Consider the following 17,563-nt stretch of genomic DNA (forward strand, 5'->3'; position numbering starts at 1 on the left):
AAACAATTTCATTCGTTATACATCATAATTTGGATACAAAACATCCGAAAAAAGCTATAAATCCCAATGCATACAAAGATTTCACTGATTCAATCAGAAAAAAAAACAACACTCTTGTACTCGACATATACGAATATCTCATCCAAACAAATAATAAAATCGAAAAAAATACCTGATTGTTTTTCGATTATTCACTGGATGCGACAAATTTATAGTTGTCAATTTTGAAAAATTTTGTTTAAAAAATATGTCGTATTCAACTTGAAGAAGTTTTGAAAGTTATCAGATGAATGATTCGGAAGACAAACTAAATTATTTTAATTTTTTTTATGTTCTTAAGAAGAAAGCAAAAAAACGCTCGACGGAAAGATGACTATTTATGCTCTTTTCAAAACGTAACTGATTTGTATTAAAAATCTTTTTTACCTCTTTTGATTTTTTTTGTTTCATGATTTTCTCTGTTCTGTTATTAATTATTTGTATTCTTTCAAATTAATCAAAATAAAATAAATACATAACTAATCCCTTAACAAACTAAAATAATGACATTTTTAATAAATAATGAAACTGTTGCTAAGGAGTCCCACTAAAAGCTAAAATATTGCTCTTTTGAAAAATTTCCCTATAATTAAAGTAAACTTTCAAAAAATAAATGAAAAGAAATGAATTTGAATAAAAAAGAAGAATAAATAAATAACTAAGTTTTGTCTCTCTCCTTACATTATATACAGATAGTGATTGATTTATCTATTTCGATGTGTCCGTTTTTCCCTCTTTACCCCTCAATATTTATAGAATAATTATAACATCGGTAATATTATACGATAATGAATGTTGGACTGCTAAGATCTATCGTATAATGTAGATATTATAATGTATGTATGTGACATATAAGATTAGACGAGATAAAATGATCTCTTTTGAAGATAGATGAAAGAATATTGTTGAGACAGTTTAATTGTATTCTACATTAATCTTATGATACATCAATTATACGATTCTATATAACATGTATATAATCAAAAATATAAAATAAAGTATTTAGGATGTAAAAATCACTTAAGTCCACACTTACAAATTGATTTAAGCTCTTCATAATAGAATATCTCATCATTAAATGAATAATCAAATATTGCACTAAAATTGTAAGTACTCCTTCAGTTTTAATTAAAATTTTATAATTCGAATGTTAGAAATCGAATCGTCATTAGCAAAGAATATTTTACAGGATTTAATTAAGATTAGTTAAGCATTAGAGCATACACCGAGAAGGAAAGAACAAAAAAGACATTAATATCAATGACAACAATTGTAATATACTGAATATAGTCTTACAAGTAGAATTTGGAAAGAGCAAAACATGTATAGATTAAAGACCTTTGTAAGATAAAGATATTGTTTTCAAAAGACCCTTCAATTAAAAAGAGAGTAATCGATACATGATTAGAAGATAAAGTAGCAAGATACAAAATAAATGAAACTGTGGCTGCCAAGTAGAATTTCTCCGAATTTCATATTAGAAAATGCTTACATTGACTAAAGCAAACCATGGCTGCCAAGTAGAATTTCTCCGAATTTCATTTTAGAATTCTGACTAATTTGAATTGCGTATTGCAAGACTCATTTAAGTGTGTAGTTTTCAATAGAATTTTCTTCGTATTCAAAACTTAAATCTGAAATCTATGATTAAGGATGAAACACTCTACATGCACCGCAATCCATATTGATATTTATTTACTTTCTTTGTTTAATATTATTTGGTCTAAAATGACCTGACTCACCCTTTTTTTTTAAAGTTAATTAAAAATATATTTTTATTAAATTTTTTGAAATTCTAAATTTGATTGAAACTAGTACAAGAAAAAGTAACTTTTTTTTAATTTGTTAAAATAGATAAGTAAAAAATAAAAATAAAATAGGGTAAGGACTAGGTAAAAATGAAATGATTTGAGAATTTGAAAAAAAAATTTATTCTCCCTGCCTAAACTTTTAGTAGTGGAATCCCTTTTTGTTTTTGTTTTTGTTTTTTAATTTGACCAAGAAAAATAATTAAATTGGATTAGCAAACAATAATTGTATAGAAAAGTTAGGAGCATATATACTCCCAAAAGAAAAGAATAAAGGATTAGTATAATTTCTAGATTGTCACGTCAAGCAATGAATAATTAGAATTTGTTTGTCTCTTAACCTAAACTATGGATGAACTTCTAGAATTATTTATTTTAATTAGAACGATAATAGTTATTAAAATTATGTATATTTAAAAGTTTGTAAAAATAAAGAATCACAAATATTTATATAAAAAAGGGAAAAAGGACAAATATATCCTCGAACTATTGTAAATGATATGCAGATACCCTCCATCATACTTTTGGGCATTGGTGCCCCTGCCGTCCAAAAACTAGAGCATATATGCCCTTCACTCTAACGGAAGACTAAATAGGGACACGTGACATAATCTTATCCGTCGATAAATGTCGGATCGGTGGATAAGATTATGACACGTGTATGTCCGTTAGTATAAAGGGTATATATGCTCTAGTTTTTGGATGGTAGGGGCACCAATATCCCAAAAGTATGACGGAGGGTATTTGCATACCATTTACGATAGTTCAGGGATATATTTATCCTTTTTCCCTATAAAAAAATATGAAGATAAAGTAATTTGTTAATGCGACTCTTTGGAATATTTTTATACTTTATTTACAAAATGTGATATATTTTTCTTACTTGGTAAGATTATAAGAACGAAGGAAGAAACTATTTAGAAAAGATGAGAGAAGTGTGATTGAGATGGTTCAAACACGTGAACTGAAGATGTATAGATCGATGTCCAATGAGGAGGTTGACTATAATGATTATAAATATAGGTAGAAGTAGGTTGAAAAAATATTAGGAAGAGATGGTTGGATATAATATGATTTACCGAGGACATAACTAGATAAAAAGATTTGGAGGTCGAAGATTTATGATAAAAGTGGAGTAGTTATTAGTAGGTCGAGCTCTAGTTCTCTTTTTATCATCATTATTATTATTTTTGTATCATTCTTTAATTTTTGTATTACTTGTTATTTAATTTGCTTTAGTTATCGTATATTATTTTGTTATTGCTATTATGCTCTTCTTCATTATTTTGAGCATAACAAGTCTTTTATTGTTTGCATATTTTTTCTTTTTATATAATTTACTTGAGTTGAGAATCTATCGAAAACATGATTAAGAATTCTCGAGTATCGATAAATCCACGAAAAGTAGTGAAAAAGATCTTTGCTCTTAACTCTTATAAATCATTTTTTCAGCCTTAATATAGTAGATTAATTGTTGTTTCACTTTCAATCTCGACGTGTGTAGAATTATTTAACAGATGTGACATACATTGCCAAAACAATTACGTAAACTTAGTAAATGTCATTTCATTAGGAATTAACTAAAAAAAATTTGATTCATCCGAGTGTCCATAAAATCCAAAATTAAATATTACAAGATATACGTAATTTCAATAATTTATAATTAGTTTAACTAATATTCATTAATGATATAAGCTTTTTTTTAATATGCTCGAGTAACATTAATAGGTAATAGTCATTTACCATCTTAATTTTCAGTGAGTTTAACTAATATCCACCGACTATGTAAGTTTTTTTTACACAATCAAATAACATTAATTGATAATAACCAATTACCATCTTAATTTTCAATTTTGTTTTGAGCAACTTACAAAAATGACTATATTTATAGGGTTATTGAAGTTCAATAGCGATAAGTATGTTATTTATAAAAAATGACTACAATTTATATCTTTTTCTAGTTGTATTTCTTTAAATGTTTTTATTTTTCTATTTATACACTAATACAGTTTTAATTACAATGAACTAAATAAGGAGCATGTATTAATTGTGTAGCATATGAATACTTTGAATTCAAATTGGTATCTCTATTTATAAGACTTAAAGTATTAATATATCAAGAATACAAGTATTGTATTAATATATCAAACAAGGTAAAATATGACAATTAACATATGAACACGACAATTTAAAAATAATACATTGTTGTTATTAAAAAAAATGAATACAATGTAGTATATATATGAATACATTGTTGTTAAACAAAAGATGGATACATTGGACAACATAAGAAACAAGAAAAATGGAAAATAATAGAATGTGTAGGTATCAAAGTGTGCAAGTATTCGCTTGTATAAAAAATTGATAAATCCAACAAACATCAATTTCTTTTTGGTCAAGTTTTTTCTATAAAACTCGAGGTTTGGTGTTAACTCGTGTATTTGTTTATAAAAATATGGTATTAATGTATTCAATTATACTTGTATTGCCTAATCAATCTTTTAAATTTGATAGATTACTTATGTATCCAGATATACTTGTATGCACAAATCACCATTTCAACTTGTGTTAATATTATAATACAAGTATGAAGTATCTATGTATATAAGTATTCTACTATATACAAATTTGACAATCACACAAACCCCAATCTCTTTTTGCTCATGTTCTTCCTTTACTACCTTTTTTGTATAACTATAACCATTGTAATGGAGAAAACAAAACAATTCTTCAATCGAACCCCTATAAAAATAGATGAAAATATAGATGGATATAAATATAATCTTCATAAAAAAAGAGAAAAAATCAATTAAAAGATACTTGATGAATTCAAATCACAATCACACAAACCTCAATCTCTTTTTGCTCATGTTCTTCCTTTACTACTTTTTTTTTTATAACTATAACCATTGCAATGGAGAAAATAAAATAATTCTTCAATCGAACCCCTATAAAAATAGATGAAAATATAGATGGATACAAATATAATCTTCATAAAAAAGAGAGAAAAAACCAATTAAAAGATACTTGATAAATTCAAATCACAAAAATTGCTCCTAGAATCATCAAAAAGATCTTAAATCGGAAGGAATATGGGAGGAAAATATTGAGAATATGTGATATAGGAATATTGATGAAGGAGAAAGTATTAATGAGGATAAAATGAAAAACTGATCACATAAAATGTGCCTAGACATAATAAATTATCCTTGTGATAATAATTTTCCTATTTAATAACTTTCCTAATTATTTGTATATAATTAACTTTGCTATTTATTGTGTAGTTATATCCATATAACATAAAAAAAAACTATAACTATTTGTTTTAAATATATATTGATGTTTGCCATATTCTGTAGTTTTTTCTTTTATTTTTTACTGAGTATTTATGTGGTTTAGATTTAACATTCTAAATTATTTAAGAAAAAATGGTTACCTCATAATCACTCGATTACTAATAAGCAAGGGTAACCTTTGATATAACAAAAACTATTAGGTATTTCTATCCCTGTAAATAGCCACCCTCCCAAAAAAATAGCTAGAGTTGTATAAAATACACATAACTATATATATATTAGTTAGTGGGGAAAAAAGACTAATATACCCCCGAACTATCATAAATGGTATGTAGATACCCTTCGTTATATTTTTGAGACATTGGTGCCCTTACCGTCTAAAAACTAGAGCATATATGTCATTCACTCTAACGGAAGACTAAATAGGGACACGTGACATAATATTATCCGTTCATTCGATATTTAATAAATATCGGATCGGTGGATAAGATTATGACATGTATATGTCTGTTAGTATAAAGGGTTTATATGCTCTAGTTTTTGGACGGTAGGGGCACCAATGTCCCAAAAGTATGACGAAGGGTATCTGAATACCATTTACGATAGTTTGGGGGGTATATTTGTCCTTTTTCCCTAGTTAGCGAATAGGAATATAATTTTGACTAATCGGCTAAATGTGTAACTTCTCGAAAAGAAAAAAAAAACATTTTGGGCCTGATAGGATATAATAGTCCATCCAGATTTTAAACCTACAGGCCCAAATTCCTATCTAGCGGGTCACACTGAGCCCATATACTAACCGCCCTATTTAAGGATCATTTCCGCCCTACTTTCAAAATTACGGCAGTCTTCTCCGGCCAAAAGTAGAAAGCTGAAAATACACAGCGTTTCTCCGTCTCCGTTTCTTTTTCCGGCGAAACTGAGCTTAAACTTGTAGGTTCGTTCTCTTATTTATCTCTTGCTGTGTATTTTTACATGATTTATTATACTTTTCGCTTTTGTAAGAAACCCTAATCTCATTTCCACTGATTTTTTAGTGTTAAAAATAGGAACTATTGATTTGTTTGCTATGATTATATCTATTCTGTATGATTGAGGAAAGATACACAAGCTATTTGTATGTTCGATGTGATTTTTACTAGTTTATTTTGCTTACGCAGATTTTTTTACGAGCTGGTATACCTTAGTGTTGACTTTCATGTAATAATGGTTTTAGAAATTTTGTTGGTTGTATAATTATATTTTTGAGTGTTAGTAATCTGGTTTATGGAAGAAGATGTACATGATGATATAGTGTAGAATGTGGAATATATGTAACCGTGGTGTCTAGGGTAGGTTGTAGCTTGCACACAACACACGTATACTAATCCCACAATAAGCTGGTAATTCCATGGTGACCTAGTGTGTTGGCCTCCTCTTTGATTTGAACGTGAAGTTTCATGGTTCTCATTTAGCTTTTGACCACATGTCACACCCTTGGATGCCAGAACTTTGAGTATTAATCCTGATAAGTAGTGTAGAACCTGGAGTAATTATCATCCCTAGTGTAGAACGTGGAATATATATAACCATGGTGTCTAGGTTTGCTTGGGCACCCTTCTACGGATCCTGCAATTACCTGCTAATTCCACGGTGACCTAGTAGTTTTGCCGTCTCTTTGATTTGAACGTGGAATCTCATGGTTCTCAATTCTCTTTATTGACCACATGCGATGTCCTTGGGTGCCAGAGCTTGGAGTATTATTCTTGATAAGTAGTGTATAACCTGGATTAATTATCATTAGGGTCTTACAACCCTTAATTACTAAACAAGGAAAAATTAGCCCATTCATATTTTACTTTTGTCTTGGTGTTTTGTACTCTTTTCATTTGCATAAATTAACTTGCAGAATGTAACTATGTTAAAAACAGTGGTTTGTGAAACTGTATAATCTTAATGCTACCTTTGGCACTAAAAATTGCTGCTGAAATTGTTTTCCACCCGTCTCCTTGTTCTCTCCGCTCATTTGAGAATGAACTTGACCAGTCTCGAAGAGAACTAAAGTTTACTTGGAATTGTCAGTTGTTTTGCTTCCCACCACCTCTTAAACTAGAGGTAGTTGACTATTATATCGAAACAAGTTCTTATGTAGCTTAGTAGTTGTGCAACATTCAAAATTTAGTCTTAAAGTGTAAGTTGATAAACACCATGCTCCTTGATCAAAATCTTAATCATTGTATTCACATTTTTACCTTCTTTCATTAATTCACTGGTACGTGATGTTCTTCTCCTTTTCAGGAATGGCTTTCTTTAACAAAGCTGGGAGCATTCTTCGGCAGGCTGTTAGCAAGCAGCACATCAATCATGAAATATCTGCATCCAAGCCTTCAATTTTTCAACTAATTAGATGCATGTCTTCAAAACTTTTTGTTGGAGGTGCATGCAGTTTCTCTTATGCTAGAACAGTATTCATAACATTTCTTCTAATTTCTGCTGACGTCCTCTAGTTTGGCAATGTAGGAATCTCATGGAACACTAATGACAACTCTCTCCAAGAAGCTTTCAGCAAGTATGGAGAAGTCGTTGAAGGTTTGTCTAATTTAAAGCTAAATGTTGTTTTTGACTAGAAGTCCTCTCTCGTGCTTGTTTAAAGTTTACAATTTTTCATTTAGAATCCTTGCACTGCTGGTGTACTTTCTCATGATCACATTCGCTCACACACTAGTGCATGTTTTTGTTATTATTGTGATCATATTTGCACATAATAAAGAGTGTCTGGGCAGAGTTTGAGTAATGGTCAGGAAAAGTATATGACAATGTAGGGAGTACTTGTTAGTTGATGTTTCTCAACATGAATTTCCAGATGTTATGTTAGGATGAAAGACACTCATTTTATGTCCAAATGAGGGTCTCAGTGATGGAGTGACAATTGTGTTGCTGATTGGACTTATCAAAAGTAGTTGTATTACTGGTTGGATTTAGTAAGTGAAGTAACTTAGACTAATGGAAGAATTACTTCACCATTTTTTACTGTTTGAAGCTGTATTATAATTCCGTGAATGCTTGCTCATTCATATTTAGCTGTGTGAACATATGACACATCTGTATACAAAGGCATGTGTCCAGACACTAGTTTCTAGCTGGAATTACTGAAAAAGTTCCAATTCATTGCAGCAAGAATCATTTATGATCGCGAGTCTGGGAGATCTAGAGGATTTGGCTTCGTTACTTTCAATACTTCTGAGGATGCCAGTGCTGCCATCCAGGCTTTGGACGGACAGGTATCTCTTCACTCTGTTGCTCCATGACTGAAAAAGCGTGTGTTCCCTTTGTATTTGGGTTCACATGATGTGAATTAACTTCAAAGGAATGTTCTTTTATGGTATCTGGCACTGTTTTTACCCAGAAATTGTGTTTAAATATGCAAATGATAGGTCTGTTCGGGGGGATGCGCCTGTATGCATCCCATGCATTTCTGTTTGCTGGTTAGATTATGACAACTAGTTTTAATGCATCTTTCAGGAGCTTGATGGTCGTACGATTAGAGTAAATGTAGCGAATGACAGGACAAGAGGATATGGCGGCGGCGGCGGTGGTGGTGGTGGTTACGGTGGTGGTAACTATGGAGGTGGTGGCGGCAATTATGGGTCTGGTGGTTACAGTGGTGGTGGTGGCAATTATGGGTCTGGTGGTGGTAATTATGGTGCCTCTGGTTATGGTAGCAGTGGCAATTATGGCAGTGCAGGTGGTGTTGATACTAATGTTGCCAGCAGTTATGGAAGTGGAGAAAACAGTTCTGGCTTTGGCACAAGTGGTGATAACTATGCCAGTGGAAGCACTGATGCAGCTAGCAACAGCTTCAGCTTCGGCAACGATGCTACCAGCAACCAAGCAGAAGCTTGTGATGTTAATAGCCCAGTTGACGCCGGTGAAAATTACAGAGATCACAATGACTCCAGTGATTATGCAGACAGAAGAGCCTAAAGGTTGAATTCCAATCCCCTTGCTTCCCAATGCTATTGATAAAAGACAGAAATCGATGGAAGATGACGTCTCTTCCTTCCATTGTTCTCTTTCATAGTCTTATCTTTTTCTCACTCTAGCTATATTTCCGACTTCTGTTTTTCGTCGTGGACTCGAGATTTTACTTTTGTGTTAACCTTGATTTGGATCTTAATCCTGGCAGTGTAACAAGAGCCAAACATTGTGTTAGCTAAGTAAAAAGTACTCTACACCTTCAGGTGTTGAACCTAATTTTGTAAACAAGTCGTTACATGTTTGGATGAAAGTGTCAAAACTGATAATATGAGAGTCAGCATGTTTCGTAGAAGTGATGAAGCACTTTCTATTTGGTAAAATAAAATCCAAAAATATAAAGTGCAAATGGTAATTTAATTAGACCAGTTTCAATCGACAATATCCATTAATAGAGTCCAATGGTCGTTTGTGAAACACGTTTTAACGTGAATTTGTTGGGAAGCTATTCTTGTTTCATTTTTTTTAGTCAGTAGTCAATTTATCTTACATCTGCTCTCTGTTAAGTGTTAACCGAGTCGTCTCACCTTTTGTATTTATTTTTAGGTATAATACAAAAACGTGTTTTTCGTACATTTTCTCATTTTTTTGTTAGATTCAACTATGCATGGGGTGGATCAGTCTACCTATTTAAAAAAATTGTTGGTCATTACGACTGCATATTCATAGTCAGTAGAGAGTTGTGACTGTTAGGTGTAGTGTTACTAGTAGAATTAATGTTATAATAATTATGCATTTATATAATTAATATAATCTCCAACTCGTATTAAATATAAAATAAAAATAATAATCGATTTAGGCAAGCTGGGAGAGGTAAAATGGTAGGATGAATGAGATTCTCCTCTCTTAATAGGGATTTCAGATTAAAACTCAAAATATATAAAACTTTGATAGTTGATAAAAGAAACTTTTCCTTTGCGGACTCTATGTGATGCAAACCTCGATTAGTTGGACTAGTAAATTTCATATATCAGTTGATTACTCAAATAAAGTCACTTTTAAAACACTACTCCCTCTGTCCCTAATTACTTGTCTATTTTGACAAATCAAGAAAAGACAATTTTTTTTTACCTATTATTAATTTATTATACCCTCAATTAAATGACTAATTATTTTGAAAAATGCAGAATTAATTAGGGACAGAGGGAGTATTAAAGGGTGTGATGTTATGGGACATCCCTTCACTTTAACTGGCGCCTCAGATTTGAATTTAGGAATGAAAAACCTCTATTAAAGAGCATTTTCTGTTTATATACTATTCAACTAGTAGAATCAATAAGTTTCGATAACAACAATAATATACTCGATGTAATTTCACAAAATAGATTTTGTGAAGGATAAATATACGCAAATCTTATCCTATCACAAGTTTCAAATATCAATTAATTAATTTTTAAGGAAATAACTCCATGAAGGGAACTACCAACTAACAAAATTCAAGTCCATGGGCATTAATGATGGAAACTTGGTACATGCTTTGTTGACCCTTAGGTCTTGTGGGTTGGCCTCCAATTTGGACCAAAAAAACATATGATTGTTTGGCCACATGAAATACACTTTTTCTTCCATTTTTTTTATCTCGAAAAATTTCAAAAAGTTATTTTCATAATTTTCAAGTTAATTCACAAAAAATTTAAAATAATTCTAATTTATATTCATGTCCAAATATAACTATAATTTTCAAATTCCCGATTTTTATATCCAAACGTCCACTAAAATTATGTTAGTAAAACACACGTTAAAGAAAATGGGACCATCAATTTAGAAAGAACCATAAATATATATTATAATATCAAAGTTGACTTGGAAAAAAAAAAAGAATCCAACATGAATTGGTCTTCCTAAATCACTAATTAATCAAAGAAAAGCCAAAACACTAACTAATGCTTTTTCAAATAAAAAACAGTAGTATAACGTAGTGCTTAGGGAACCTTTTTTGTTTTGTTCTTGTAAGCACAAAAAATGTGATCGAATCGTTTTATATACGTTTGAATAATTTGGTTGAAATTGAAAAAAGTTATTCTAAAGTTAAAATTGTTAATTACTGTTTGGAATATGAATTGTATTGGACTGTGTATTTATTACGAGAACAAAAAAAAAGTTGAAAGATTTAGGGAGGAAAGCATTAGAATCAATTTAACTTAAACTCTTAAATTTATTAATTTTAAATTTTATTATTAATAAGAAACTTAAAGGTAAGTTTTGTAGAGTAATAGTTCAATCATCTATGTTGTATGAGACATAATGTTAGATAATGAAGAACTTGCGTGTTCAAAATATGAAAATTATGAAGATGAAGATGTTGAGGTGAATGTGTGAGCAATTGAGCATATTATGACAAGGTATGAGTGATTCTCGTGATGGACAAGATAAGGAAAGCGAGATTGAGATAAATTTAAGAATGTGTACATGAGAAGTGTAGATACCTCAGTGAACAGGAATGAGATGTTGACAATATCAAACATCACAAAAGATAGAGGCAAACCAAACAAGTATCTAGGGGGAGGGGTGATTAGACAAGACATGAACACATCTTGAGCTTATCGAGAACATGACCTTAGATATTAGAATTTGAAGGTTGCAAATTAGGGTAGAAGATAAATTGATAGATGAGCGTTGGTAACAACTTCGAACATGACCAACTCCCAATGTGACAAACGATTTTCTGGAGCTAACAATCACTCAACGTAAAATAAAACATTTCCAAGTAGTTTGAAAAGAGAAATCCAATAACAAGAACAACAAAAACAACAAAATAATATGAAATGAAGATCGACACTACACAACATACAGAGAAACAAAAGTAACATCTGAAACACACAATAACATTAATACCCCTAGCAATAACGAAGGTCCAAATACTACCACCAAACATACACTCTACTCGATTCACACCCTGCATATGAAATTACATCAAATATGTTATTATGATATTAAATAAAAAAACTTTATAATATATTCATGCCAATCCAACACATCATACAATTTGAGTGAAAAAAAGTATAGTAGAGGAATATAGAGCAAGTTTTACTAGTAATAAATACACAAAGGTTAAGTGGAAAGTAGAAAAGATTCCCTAAAACACTCACCACCTGTTGTCATTCCCAAAATCCAACCTTTTTACTCCTACTTTCCTCTTCATTTCTTCCTTCTTCTTCTCCAAAAAAATCCCTAGAAAATTCTCCATCAAATTCTAAGCAAAACCCATAAATTTTCTTTGCTTTCTGAGAATTATTAACCATGGAAGCTGTGTTCAAAACCCAGAGTTCGTTCTTGAAGTTATGGGGTTTGTTGGCAGCTGTTCTTGCTGTAGCTGTGGCTGTGAAGGGGAATTCAGAAGGGGATGCTTTGTACGCCCTCCGCCGGAGCTTATCCGACCCGGGTAACGTGCTTCAGAGCTGGGATCCGAATCTTGTTAACCCTTGTACCTGGTTTCATGTCACTTGCAACGGAGATAATCAAGTTACTCGTGTGTAAGTCTTCAAAGTTTCCTTCTTTTTGTGTTTTTTGAGTTAAATACTTGTTTGGGTGTGCTGATAGCTATCGGAAATTGGTCGATTTGTATGTTTGTGTTTGTGTTTCTGTTATGTATGTGTTACTCACAGGTATATATATGGTCAAAACCTAAAGCGGTGGATTTGATTGAATCTGCTATGTGAGGCTGGATTTTTATGACAGGAAAAAAGAAAAATTGCTGAGTAGTTGAAGTAAATGGGTATAAGTAGAGAAGAATTTAGCTAGAGGATTCATATAGCCATTTGTTGTTGTTGTTGGTTAGTTGTGTTGACATTTATTCTGGGCTTATAGAGATGGTAAAAAGTTAAGCTCTCACTTGACTTGCTTGCTTACAAGATTTTGCTTGGAGATTAGTAGCAAAGTGATTCCTGTTTCCAGGGTGAAGAGCATGTCTGTATTACTTTTGTTTGACTTACTCAAAGTTCCTGTCGTGATGTGTACCGATGATCTATGTGCTAAAGATGGAGGCATGTGGTTCATTAATGATCTTTGTTGCTGTTATGGTTTTGATCGCACGTGGTTTCACCCTTTGTGTCTGTATTACTTTTGTTTAACTTATCCGAAGTTCTTGACGTGATGTGTATCGATGAGACGGTGATCTATGTGCTAAAGATGGAGAAGTGTGATTCATTAATGATCTTTGTCGTTGATGTTTCTGATCGCACGTGGTTGCATCTTTTATAAACTTTTAGGAGATTTTGTCTGTTTTAAAGCGTGGCAAAGCCTTGTACTTTAAAATTAGTTGGTGGTGACCCAAGATGAAGAGGGTGTGTGCATTACTTTTGTTTAACTTACTCGAAGTTCCTGTCGTGATGTGTATCGATGATCTATGTGCTAAAGATAGAGACGTGTGATTCATTAATGATCTTTGTCCTTGTTATGTTTCTGATCTCACGTGGTTGCACCTTTGAGTCTGTATTACTTTTGTTTAACTTACTCGAAGTTCCTGTCGTGATGTGTATCGATGATCTATGTGCTAAATATGGAGACGTGTGATTCATTAATGATCTTTGTCCTTGTTATGTTTCTGATCTCACGTGGCTGCACCTTTATGTCCGTTTTAAAGCGTGGCAAAGCACCAAAGTCTTGTATGTCAAAATTAGTTGGTGGTGACAATGTTTGTGTACGGCTTTACTGTTTTTCTTTTGAAATGTTGGAGCAAGCATGGTCAATTGCTAATGTTTTTTTTTTTTTTTTTTTTTTATAAAATCAAATTATCATTTTACTGGCAAAAATTTGGATGTTTGTGACAGTTTGTGTGTCTTAGAGTTCCTTTTCCTGTATCTTATGTGAGCTTGGAACACCTGATGACTGATGTTACTGGGTGGATTTTTATGTTGATTGATTGATAGTTGATACATAACAGATGATTTGTGAAATTTGAATGAGTCACAAACTAATTTATTGAAATGCAAGAAATCTTGCTATTAGTGTTACCAAAAGCAAAAAAAAAAAAAGCTCTATGATCTGTTGGGGGTTTAAGTGCAAAATGCAAATAAAGTGTGGACATTAATGAAAAAAGGCGCGAAGGGAGAATTTTTTTTTAGAAATATGTATGTTCAGGCTAAGACTAATAATTATAAGCATGAATGAAAAATCTATGAACAAAGAAATCGAAAAAGAATTACGATAAATATCATTTGTTTAGTATCACCTCTTTAGAAGAGGCTCATTGACAAGGAAAAGTATGCCTTATAACCTTGATGATGACACTGAACCATACATTAAGAGAGGCGAAGCGCTCAACACCTTTTGAGTTTCACTTCAGGGCTTAAGCGCACCTTTGACAACACTCCTTGCTACATCTTCGCTACTGTGATGTCTTTCACATATTTAAAAACATGAGGTACTTGGCCGGACATTCCACGTGTACGAAGAATCACATCAATTTCCAAACCGGAAATTGTTATATACTTGCATCTATCCTGAAAGGAACAGTAACTATAACCAACAAACATGCTTTTCTGAAACGAACTTGTTTCACCTAAGAATAAATTTCATGTTTCCTCATATGAACTTATTCTCTACTGATTTATAGATAAACTGCCCCCCGATGAATTCTCCCAAAAAGTGGTGCAACTCAGAAAAGGAACACAGCTGTAGTTTGCTTTATTTTTTCATCGTAATAATGACAAGTCTGAAATATCTCTGGGTTTTAATGTTTCTCCAGGGACCTTGGCAACTCAAAGTTATCTGGCCATTTGGTACCTGAGCTTGGAAAGCTTGATCATCTACAGTATCTGTGAGTAATTATTTGAAATCTTGAATAGACTTTCCATTTCTAGTCAATAACTCTATTTGTTTATGAGGAGTCATATTTATGAGGTAATTATTTGTTGCTTCAGGGAGCTTTACAAAAATAATATTCAGGGAACCATCCCTAAAGAGCTTGGTAACTTGAAGAGCCTTATTAGTCTGGATCTGTACAACAACAATATTTCGGGGACAATTCCTACTTCACTTGGAAAGCTGAAAAACCTTGTTTTCTTGTAAGTTCTCCTTTGTGATGTTTCCCAATTTGGTTCCAGTCATGTGTACGTTTTACATAAGAGGGGGAAGAAAAAGAAAGCAAATATTTTGTTACTTGCACTACTCACAGAGTTCCCTTTTCTTCTTTGACCTTAATATTCAGTATCACTTGCTTGTAGTGAATGGGGTATAGCACATTCCTCTTATGTTGATTGAAAGTTTCTTATCTGATCTATCAGGCGTCTAAATGATAACAAGCTAACAGGACCAATCCCAAGAGAACTTACTAGCGTTTCTAGCCTGAAAGTTGTGTAAGTATAATTTCTTTGCTTGTGTTATTATCGTTAATTCTTCTGCGAAATAGATATTAAATTCTGCACTCTTTCTTCCAGGGATGTCTCGAATAATGATTTGTGTGGAACAATTCCCACTTCTGGTCCATTTGAGCATATTCCTCTGAACAAGTAAGATTTCCTTGTATATCCTACAAGTATTGTTGTCAGAGTTGAACTGTAGGAGTATTGAGCAATGGTGCAAAGAGTAATCATGTCTCTGTATGCTTTATTCTATCAAGTTCACCTTTAAAAAAAGACTACCAATCAAAAGAGGTATTCCTTTTTTTAAAAAACCTATTTTCTTGATTTGCCTTTATCTAAGTTAAATTTGGGCTTCATAGTAGGCAAATTATACTGGAAGCACTGACTTCTAACTTTGTTTTGAAAGAAGAAACTTATTTGGAGAAGATTCGAATTTCTGCAATGACTTTTAATTTTTGCTTTGAAATAAGACAACTATTTGGAAAGGATTTGGATATGTGACCTTTTATTTCAGACTACAGTTCATTGATTAGTCGAGAAGCCTTGAATAACACCTTAAAGAGAGTGATATACTAACAACAATGAGTTCTAGATTTCCAGTTATTTCAATTAGAATTGTGGGTGGTATTAATTCAAGCTATACACGAGATACCGTTGACTCCATTTACTTCAAACCGAAAGGAAGCCCAACTGTATTTTTATTTTGTTCCTCTGGATATGTGCAACACAAATCAATTGAGATGCGTCATGGTTACCTTTTCACTTTTTGTTTATTCCTTTAGCTCCTTAATTCCCTTGTTTCGACATGTATTTATATTAGATTTTGTTGTTATTTGGGAAAGGATGTGTGTTAAGTAAAAAAAAGAAGTAGAATATATAAAAATAAAGCTAGACAAGCAGATAAATACATCCAGTATACGTCTCAGAAAGCAACTGTGCTTTCGAATATAGTCAAAGAGACTTCGTGTTCCTGGTGGTATCCATGTGTCATATGTGGGTCTTACCTGCTTAGCTTTTGCACTATGACCAAGAAATTCATCTGGGGCTAACTATTAGGACCAACCGCCTCTTTACCATTCTCCACTTAAGTACCAGGTTTAGTTTGCATGGTGCAGAGATTGAGTTTTTGACACAAGTTCATCAACCTTTGCCACTTGAACTAAGTCCCGGGGGCTTGTGCTATGTATAGTCTTATACCATGTCATTCTTCTTGATTTCCCAACTCTGCTGTCATCTCCTACTGATTCCTTTAAATAGATACAGTATCCTAGTTGGATGTTTCTAATGAGTTTCCTGAACTTCTAATTTGCAGTTTCGAGCACAATCCTCGACTTGAAGGTCCGGAGTTGTTGGGACTCGCTACCTACGACACCAACTGCTCTTAGAGGCTTGACGAATAGCTTCAGAAGAAGCACCACTTTTGTGGAAGTTTAACAAATTCCCCTCCCCTGAACCTTGGTTATTGTTGTACTTACAGTGTGTCCAAAGTTGTAACTCTAAGCAAAGGTCTGGTGTATGTAGGTTATTACTAAGTTAAGGAATGTGTGTAAAACAATCTCTATACCGCTACCAACTGTTGATGTATTTCATATTTCAATGTCTAGTGAAATGGTTCAGTGGGATTAGAAATGCCTATTTTTACTTCTGTTACACTGCTATAAATATGAATGGTAACAGAGATTTTGATTGATGGATATGCAAATTGAATTTATGCAAATATTATACTTTTAACAGAAGGTGTATGATAGAACACAAATTTAAAAAAATGAAAGATGACTTTTTAACATATAAGTCAATTATTTTTACATGAACAGTTATCAAAAGTACTCTTTTAAAAGAGTGATGGTAAAAGTTCCACTAGTTTTTTCGTACTCATAAAAAATGAATTTTTATATCAAGTGAGTCCCAATTTCCAACAAGTCATGTCAATTAAGTGTAAAATGAAAGCTAGGATTAAATAATTTCAGTGAAGAGAAACATATCAAATAAATAATTTTAATGAAGAGAAACGTATCAATCTTTTTGGAACAAACTAAAAGAGAAAACGTATCGCATAAAACAAAATTAAGGAAAGATTATACATGGTATATCTCATTTTTAATGT

At 32.2% G+C, this 17,563-nt stretch overlaps 2 protein-coding genes and 1 long non-coding RNA gene across 6 annotated transcripts in view; 2 read left to right on the top strand and 1 right to left on the bottom strand.

The window, feature by feature from the left end:
• Positions 1-5,979: 5,979 nt before the first annotated feature.
• On the top strand, positions 5,980-9,407 carry LOC125840948 (glycine-rich RNA-binding protein 4, mitochondrial-like). 2 transcript variants are annotated; one of them, XM_049519933.1, is made up of 5 exons: positions 5,980-6,076; positions 7,421-7,558; positions 7,643-7,711; positions 8,297-8,403; positions 8,645-9,407. In XM_049519933.1, exons 2-5 carry the CDS (start codon positions 7,423-7,425, stop codon positions 9,104-9,106), a joined length of 774 nt encoding a protein of 257 aa, XP_049375890.1. In that variant the 5' UTR covers positions 5,980-6,076; positions 7,421-7,422; the 3' UTR covers positions 9,107-9,407. The 2 variants fall into 2 exon arrangements, with proteins under 2 accessions (XP_049375890.1, XP_049375891.1); XM_049519934.1 differs by having other exon boundaries at positions 5,984-6,080.
• Positions 9,408-12,286: 2,879 nt separating this feature from the next.
• Positions 12,287-17,563, bottom strand: part of LOC125840965 (uncharacterized) — a 229,332-nt gene continuing 224,055 nt past the window's right edge. For all 3 annotated transcript variants that reach the window (XR_007443773.1, XR_007443772.1, XR_007443771.1), the window contains exon 2: positions 12,287-12,314. This is a non-coding gene — a long non-coding RNA (uncharacterized LOC125840965). The remainder of the gene's footprint in view (positions 12,315-17,563) is intronic.
• Positions 12,307-17,088, top strand: LOC125840952 (leucine-rich repeat protein 1-like). Its single transcript, XM_049519939.1, has 6 exons — positions 12,307-12,630; positions 14,844-14,915; positions 15,019-15,162; positions 15,382-15,453; positions 15,535-15,606; positions 16,772-17,088. Exons 1-6 carry the CDS (start codon positions 12,398-12,400, stop codon positions 16,842-16,844), a joined length of 666 nt encoding a protein of 221 aa, XP_049375896.1. The 5' UTR covers positions 12,307-12,397; the 3' UTR covers positions 16,845-17,088.

Source organism: Solanum verrucosum, unplaced genomic scaffold (assembly GCF_900185275.1).
Source record: "Solanum verrucosum unplaced genomic scaffold, falcon-dt-bn FXZP01000196.1, whole genome shotgun sequence".
NCBI classification, from domain to species: Eukaryota; Viridiplantae; Streptophyta; class Magnoliopsida; order Solanales; family Solanaceae; genus Solanum; species Solanum verrucosum.

Bases quoted from the DNA above. Each gene is read 5' to 3' on its own strand.
- LOC125840952 (XM_049519939.1), top strand. From the start codon at position 12,398: ATGGAAGCTGTGTTCAAAACCCAGAGTTCGTTCTTGAAGTTATGGGGT. The intron at 12,631-14,843 runs GTAAGTCTTCAA...ATGTTTCTCCAG, and splicing joins GATAATCAAGTTACTCGTGT to GGACCTTGGCAACTCAAAGT. The intron at 15,163-15,381 runs GTAAGTTCTCCT...CTGATCTATCAG, and splicing joins CTGAAAAACCTTGTTTTCTT to GCGTCTAAATGATAACAAGC.
- LOC125840948 (XM_049519933.1), top strand. From the start codon at position 7,423: ATGGCTTTCTTTAACAAAGCTGGGAGCATTCTTCGGCAGGCTGTTAGC. The intron at 7,559-7,642 runs GTGCATGCAGTT...TTGGCAATGTAG, and splicing joins TTCAAAACTTTTTGTTGGAG to GAATCTCATGGAACACTAAT. The intron at 8,404-8,644 runs GTATCTCTTCAC...TGCATCTTTCAG, and splicing joins TCCAGGCTTTGGACGGACAG to GAGCTTGATGGTCGTACGAT.